Raw genomic sequence first — 8,487 nt, 5'->3', positions numbered from 1 at the left:
TGAATTGGCATTATTTTGTAATGATAAAAATGCCTAGCATTTTTTTGAATTACAACCCCATATTAAGCATAAAAAGTCAAATTTCCCTTTTTTTTTTTTATATAAAGAGAAAACTTCAAAATTGGTTAGCTTAAATTAGGTAAGGAATTGGTTAATGAATCATGACAGCAGTAGAAATAAAAGAAAGAAAAAAAAACTAACCGAATCAATCATATCAATAATTGGGTGCCTTTAGCATGATTACAGCTTGCAAATATTTTTCCTCCCCTAATATCTATAGATATATATATATATATATATATATATATATATAAGGAGAGCTTCAAGGAGATGATGTGGCACTCTAAAATTACTCCAAACTATTTTTCTATTTTCTCCTTTAATCTAATTTTTTTATTCATTTTTATTAATAAGGAGATGATGTGTCATTCTAAAATTACTCCAAACTATTTTTTCCTTTAATCTAATTTTTTTTATTAATAATTATTTAAACTTTATTTTTTTAGGCATTTAAATAAGATATTTTTTTTAATTAAATACCTAATAAACTAACAAAAAATAAAATAAAACAAAAACTACATTAAACGTTATTTTTTTAGATATTTAAATAAGATATTTTTTGAATTAAATACCTAATGAACTAACAAAAAATAAAATAATAAAAAAACTACAAATATATACTAATAAAATAACATATTTGAAGCGGTATATAAAAGATTATCCAAACGAGTAATCAACATTTTGATAAAACATAAGGTCCACGAGTTAATTTTAAAAAATAAAGGGTCCAAACGGGTAATCGGCTAAAATACAAAGTTCAAAATGGTGTGTATATATAATTTACTTTCTATAAAGAATTTTTAACACTTTGAATAAATACATAGTCCAAAGGTTCATTTTTAAAAATAAAGAGTCAAAACAAGTAATCGGCCAAAGTATAGTGTTCAGATAACCAATCTATCTATTCCTATTTTTAACATCTTGACAAAACTTGAGGTCAACAAGTTAATTTTTAAAAATAAAGACCCCAACGTGTAATCGGCTAAAATACAATGTTCAAAATGATGTGAACCCTTACAAAAAAACATAAATTATATATAATTTAATTTTTATAAAGAATTTTTAACTTTTTGAATAAATATATGGTCCAAATGTTAATTTATAAAAATAAAGGGTCAAAACGGGTAATCGGCCAAAATACAATGTTCAAATAATCGATCTATCCAATTCTATATTTAACATTTTGACAAAACACGAGTTCTAAAAGTTAATTTTTAAAAATAAAATGTTCAAACGGGTAATCGCCCAAAATAAGTCTTACACAAAACATAAATTTCCATATACATAATTTAGATTTTTTATAAAAAAAATCACGCAAAGCGTATAATAATGATAATAATAATAAAAAATAAATGCACACGTACAACAAATTTTTTTAACTTTGTTTTCGGTACTTTAGTTATTCATAATTTTTCAAAAACTTGCAAGAGATTTTATATACAATGGACACCATTATGAAGAAAAAGAAATTGTATTCAATACGCCCTCACGTGTCCATATAAGGAACATGTTGTATGAGTAGGGTGAAAAAGAATCCATGTTGTAGCATTCTCCTAAAAGTATTTTAAAATATGTATATTTTTTAATAATTACAAAAGACTGCGCGAAACGCGGTTATGTTTTCTAGTATATATATAAATGAGAGCTTCAAGGAGATGATGTGGCACTCTAAAATTACTCCAAACTATTTTTTCTATTTTCTCCTTTAATCTAATTTTTTTATTCATTTTTATTATTAATAACTATTTTTTCTATTTTCTCCTTTAATCTAATTTTTTTAATTATTAATTATTTAAACTTTACTTCGAGGAGATGATGTGGCACTCTAAAATTACTCAAAACTATTTTTTCTATTTTCTCCTTTAATCTAATTTTTTTATTCATTTTTATTATTAATTATTTAAACTTTATTTTTTTAAATATTTAATTAAGATATTTTTTTAATATATATAAAGGAGAGCTTCAAGGAGATGATGTGACACTCTAAAATTACTTCAAACTATTTTTTCTATTTTCTCCTTAAATCTAATTTTTTTATTCATTTTTATTATTAATTATTTAAACTTTATTTTTTTTAAATATTTAAATAAGATATTTTTTTAATCTATATATATTATATAAATGAGAGCTTCAATGAGATGATGTGGTACTTTAAAATTGTTCTAAAACACTCTTTCTATTTTCTCATTTAATCTAATTTTTTATTCATTTTATAGATTATAATAATATAGTAATTTAAAAAAAAGTAAGTAGTTACATATTTTTAAAATTTAAAATAGATATTATTATTTACTCTATCTATTTTACATGTTTAAAAAATTAAAATTGCTTCAAAGCACTTTATTTATTTTCTCCTTTAATCTAATTTTTTATTCATTTTATATATATTATAATAATGTAGTAATTTAAAAAAAAATGTACCATACACGTTATAAAAAATATATGTAGTTACATATTTTTTTAAATTTAAATAAGATATTTACAAGATATTATTATTTACTCTATCTATTTTACACGCTTAAAAAAATGTAGTAATAATAAAAATGATATTAATAATTGTATTTTTCTCTCATTTGATATTTTCTCAAGCTTGTGACAAAACGATATTACTACTGCTATTGTTTGGATTTGTGATTTGTTTTCACTATAGTAAATAAATATTTTATAAATTGTAATTTAGTGGACATTCCAGCAACAACAAAAGATGCGGAGGTTGATGTGAAGCACAAAAAATATTTTTTAGAAACAAGGAACATATTATGAATTAAAAAGTATATAATTATAACAATTGATGTTAATATTGTTTGTTAGCTTAATTTTTTCACATCTCTTGCTTTTTAAATTCTATTTTACATTCTATTAATTTCTTGAAAGGAGATAGAAACAAATAATTGATTAATTAAATACTTTTTTATACAATTTTACTATTAGAGCATAACTTAAAAAAAAATTAGAGGAATTACAAAAGGTATAAATTTTTCACTTACATTATACAAATTATAAAATTAATCAAACAAATATAGAATTACGTTAAATATATATAGTTGAATTACAAAATTTATAAATTCAAATTATAATATTTATCAAACAAATATAAAATTACCTTAAATATATATTTAAAATTATTATAAAAAAATTATGCGAAAGCGGGTATATTTTCTAATATATTTATATGATGTGACATTCTAAAATTGCTCAAAAGCACCCTTTTTATTTTCTTCTTTTTTCACATTTTTTAATTTGAATTCAAATTTGATTAGATATTTAATTACGACAACTGTTTAATTAAATTATAAATATAAATAACCGTGAATTTTTCTGATTTTTTATTTTACTTTTCTAATTTATAGCTATTAATTAATTAAGGAAAAACTCTATCTATTTTCTCTTTTTTATCATTTTTATTTTAATAATAATAGATGTCAATTAAAAATATCTATATATAATAATAATAAACAAATAAATAAATAATCTACCTATTTGTATTTTAACCTTTTGACAAAACAAGAGATCAAAATGTTAATTTTTAACAATAAATTATTCAAATAGATAATCAATATTTTGACAAAACACAAGGTCCGCAAGTTAATTTTAAAAAATAAAGAGTCCAAACGGGTAATTGGCTAAAATACAAAGTTAAAAATGGTGTGAACCCTTATAGAAAGCATAAATTATATAGATAATTATATATATATTTATATAATTTACTTTTTATAAAGAATTTTAACACTTTGAATAAATACATGGTCCAAAGGTTTTTTTTTTAAAATAAAGAGTCGAAACGAGTAATCGGCCAAAATATAGTGTTCAAATAACCAATCTATATATTCCTATTTTTAACCTTTTGATAAAACTTGAAGTCCACAAGTTCATTTTTGAAAATAAAGGTCCCAACGGGTAATCGGCTAAAATACAAGGTTCAAAATAGTGTGAACCTTTACAGAAAATATAAATTATATATATAATTTAATTTTTATAAAGAATTTTGCACCTTTTCAATAAATACATGGCCCAAAGGTTAATTTTTAAAAATAAAGAGTCAAAACGGGTAATCGGTCAAAATACAATGTTCAAATAATCGATTTATCCATTCCTATATTTAACATTTTGACAAAACAGGAGATCTAAAAGTTAATTTTTAAAAATAAATGGTTCAAATGGGTAATCGGCCAAGATAAGTCTTACACAAAACATTAATTTTCTTATACATAATTTTGACATTTTATAAAAGAAAATCACGCAAAGTGTATAATGATGATAATAATAATAATAAATAAAAGCACACGTATAACAAGCTTTTTTAACTTTATTTTCGACACTTTAATTATTTAGAATTTTTTAAAAACCTGCAAGAGGTTTGCTATACAAGGAACACCATTGTGAAAAAATTGTGGTCAAGACGCTCTCACGTGTTCATATAAAAAACATATTGTACGAGTACGGTGAAAATGAATCCCTACTCAACAATCTCCCAAAAAATATTTTAAAATACATATAATTTTTTAATAATTATAAAAACTGCGCGAAGCGCGGTTATGTTTTCTAGTTTATATAATAAAAGGATGTTTCTTTCGAAGAATATAAGCACATGATCATATATATGCATTGTACCAATTACTTTTAGTTTTTTTTTCTGGGTACTATGAATTTACATTATTATCCTGGGATTTCTGGTTGACCTCAACATTGTAAACATAGAACTTGGCAACAAACCAAAAGAAGATGAGATTAAGGAACGCCAAGACAGCCAAGAAGCCATAGTAATAATCCAAATGAGACACATTCAAATTATCCAAAATCCACCCTTGGCCATGTTCCTTAGTGATATTAGAAACCGTTGTAAGAAGAATACTACTAAGAAAATTCCCAACTCCCATGCTTGTTGTAAAGAACGAAGCCCCCAAACTTTTCATGCCCTCCGGCGTTTGATCATAGAAGAACTCTTGCTTTGAAATTCCTACAAAAACATCAGCTAATCCCATCAAACCAAACTGAGGAAGAAGAATAAAAACCGAAAGAGGAACTATCTCTTTCTTTCCAACGATACCATTCTCTCTTGCAACGCTGAGTCTCTTTCTTTCAGCTAAGCAAGCTGTGATTGTGATCACAACGTGGAGAACAAGCCCAACTCCGAATCTTTGAAGCATGGTGATCCCTCTAGGGTTTTTCGTGTACCGCCGGATGGCCGGGACGAAGCAACGGTCGTAGAGGACGATGCTTATGAGCATGAAGATTGTTGTGAAGACTGTGAGACATGCTGGTGGGATACTGAAGTGAGGCCCCATGCTTCTGTCTAGGGTTGTGCCTTGTTTGATGAAAAGTGTGTGTATTTGAGATGATATTATGCTTGGTATGAAGGTGACTAGTAAAAGAGGGAGTAGTTTCACTATTTGCTTGGTTTCTTCTACTTGAGTTACTCGACATAAAGTCCATGGTCTCTTTGTTATTCCACTCTTCACAGCAGCTTTGTCCAGGCACCTATAGAGTGTGTTAATTAGCTAGTAAGATCAAAGTATTGCTAACATTACTTGATACATTATAGGATGCCTAATATCATGTGCTGCATCAAATAGTATTGGGCACCATTCATGCTCAACAAGCCCGGTCCCTCGCCACAGGCGGATCAGGCCTAAGACCTAATGCCCAAGTATTACTAAGGGAAACAATTGTGGCATATTGTTATTGTTTTTGGTACAATTAAATAATGTGTATCACTCTCTAATCATAAAGTAATATTTCATGGGATGTGATGTCAAGCACATGCCAATATTCGTAATATAAAGCTAGTTATACCAAAGTGGGACCCTGCCATATAGATGTAATTTACCTTAATGAAGAGGTGTGGTCGATTTTATGGATGCCCTTTTTAGTGTACTCTTCCAAGCTCAACTCATAAAGGTCATTTGGGTCATCAGGCAAAGGCACCTTCCACTTAGTAAAAGCTGCCAAAATAACCTTAGCCATCTTGGTAAAAGGACTCCCTGAAGGCAACTTGTGCCTATAAAATGGGACACCCAATAAGAACACCAAGATCGAGATCCCAAGCCCCACAGTGAGAAGGCCATAGCCGAGGGACCATCCCACGTTGTCTTGAATGTAAACCACAACAGTTTCTGAGATGAGATAACCGATGAAAGTGCCGAACACCCACCAGTTGAAGAAAGAGAGTTTTTGGGCCTTTTCCTTTGGTTCAAACTCATCAAATTGTCCGGCACCAAGGGTTGAGATATTAGGTTTGGTGCCCCCATTTCCCACTGCAATTACATAAAGTGCCAAATAAAACATGCCCACTTTCATAGATGAGGCATCTGAGCAGTCTTCTCCATTATTAGTACAAGGTGATGCCCTTAGAGCTCGTAATGAAACTACTAGTGTTAGCAGGATCATTCCCTGTATGTGCATATGCAACACTGAAGTTTAGATGCTTAAAAAATTCCACCTTGTCATTGACCCAAAACTTGAGATGAGAAGAACTATATATAGATATAATTGCCATGAGATAAATTGATGTTCCAATGAGAAATGTCCAGAATTGGCCTAAATATGCATCTGCAACATAAGCACCTAATATTGGGGTCATCCAAACGGTACCACTCCAATTGGTGACATTGTTTGAAGCTTTTACAGTGCCTTGATGGAGCTCTCTTGTCAAGTAGATCACTAGATTTGCCGCAATTCCCTGGTATTCTAATCTCTCAAATATCTCATACACTACAACACAAGTACAAAATATATAAAAATCCCATTTATCATATATAGCATATATATACATATAACAACACATATATATATAATGAGGAAGTTAATAACTTACCTAAAATGAAGGAACAAGCCTTCCACCTTCCAGATTTTGACCTTAAAACAGGTCTGCCTTTGAGATCCACTGCCCCATCTTGTGCATACTCTTCTTCTCCATTTTTATGGCCGTTTTCTTCAACCAGCACCATAGTAATTTTCTTCTTCGAAACTGAAATCAGCTATAGCTAGATAGATATGACTAAGGAGGATTCTATGGTTGGAAACAAATATGACTAAGGAGGATTCTATGGTATGGACTTTCGGTGGGCATCTTTTGTATTTCTGATCCGTGAATAATTTTTTGCGCGATTTATTTGATATACTATTTCTTTTGTGCTGATAAAAAAATATATAACGTAGAAAATATATTAAAAAATTAAAAATATATATTTAATCGCACCGAAAAAAATTTACATTTTATTTACAAATCAAATAAAAAAACAAATCTAACATAGAAAAATTTAAATACACAAATATCGATGTTGAAATACCAAATTTTAAATAATCTCTATCAGAAAAAGTAAGCTGTTTTTTTTTTCATTTTGTTTTTATCTACTTTTCCACCTTTTTTTTCCATCTCTCTTTCTTTTTCTTTTTCTTTTCCTTTTTCTTTTTCTTCTCTTCCTTCTCTTTCTTAAACGACAACCACTCTTTTTCCTGCAAATGCTTTCAATTAGTGCAAAATGCTTTGGGAAATTTGAGTTTTAATGCAATAAGTGACACTATATTTAAAAAATACCATATCCCTATGTAACTCTCATTTTGGTGCTACTAATGACGTTACTACCCAAAATACCCCTGGCATAATTTTCCCTCTCTTTTTCTCATAGTCTTCACTCTCTATCTCTTATGTTTTCCCTCTCTATCTCTCAAACTCTCGTACACAAAAAAAAAAAAAGCCAACCACCATTAATTTGCATTTTGGATCTAGGGGCAAGTTGTGAGTCATTTCAAGTCAAGAAATTTCATTTTGGATTTCAGATCTAGGGAAAAAAATTGTATGGGTAAGTATATATTTGTTATATGTAGTGAGGAAACTTGTCTGGTTACATTACTTGTCTTATTTCGAACAGATATGTGTATGCCTTCATGTTTTATTGCAATTTTTCATTGTCGGAATGAATTTTGGATACTTCGTGCGTTTTTTTTCTGGATTTTTTTCCTGCCTCGATGAGTTTCGATGAAACTCGATAGGTCTCGATGTGTTGCATGCATGCTGGCGCGATGGTCCTCGATGGACCTTGACGTGCCTCGATAGTGTTAGGATGTTAATACCTCGATGGTCCTCGATAAAACTCGATAGGTGTATAAGAGTTTAATTGGATTTAATACCTCGTTGGTCCTCGATAAAACTCGATAGGTGTATAAGAGTTTAATTGGATTTAATACCTCGATGGTCCTCGATTGTACTCGATAAAACTTGATAGGTGTATAAGAGTTTAATTGGATTGTTTGCCTCGATAGTCCTCGACTGTACTCGATAAAACTCGATAGGTGTGACCTCGATAGGACTCGACATATATCAATAGAAATCGATATTTTGTTGTTTTATGTTGTAGTTTAACTTTTTGACTTTTTTTTGTTGTTGCAGATTCTACTGTTTCCGTATTTGTTGCATTCAATGGTGTT

General features: G+C 28.6%; 1 protein-coding gene across 1 annotated transcript; it reads right to left on the bottom strand.

Annotated features, from left to right (window-relative positions):
• Positions 1-4,641: 4,641 nt before the first annotated feature.
• On the bottom strand, positions 4,642-7,089 carry LOC133784738 (protein NRT1/ PTR FAMILY 5.2-like). Its single transcript, XM_062224017.1, has 4 exons — positions 6,875-7,089; positions 6,554-6,771; positions 5,888-6,450; positions 4,642-5,538 (listed from the first exon to the last, which is right to left on the bottom strand). The coding sequence occupies exons 1-4, from the start codon at positions 7,005-7,007 to the stop codon at positions 4,701-4,703; spliced, it is 1,752 nt and encodes a 583-aa protein (XP_062080001.1). The 5' UTR covers positions 7,008-7,089; the 3' UTR covers positions 4,642-4,700.
• Positions 7,090-8,487: the final 1,398 nt, after the last annotated feature.

Source organism: Humulus lupulus, chromosome 1, assembly GCF_963169125.1.
Source record: "Humulus lupulus chromosome 1, drHumLupu1.1, whole genome shotgun sequence".
Taxonomy (NCBI): domain Eukaryota; kingdom Viridiplantae; phylum Streptophyta; class Magnoliopsida; order Rosales; family Cannabaceae; genus Humulus; species Humulus lupulus.
Note: the sequence above shows the minus strand (reverse complement) of the source record. Positions and strands in the feature narration are given on the sequence as shown.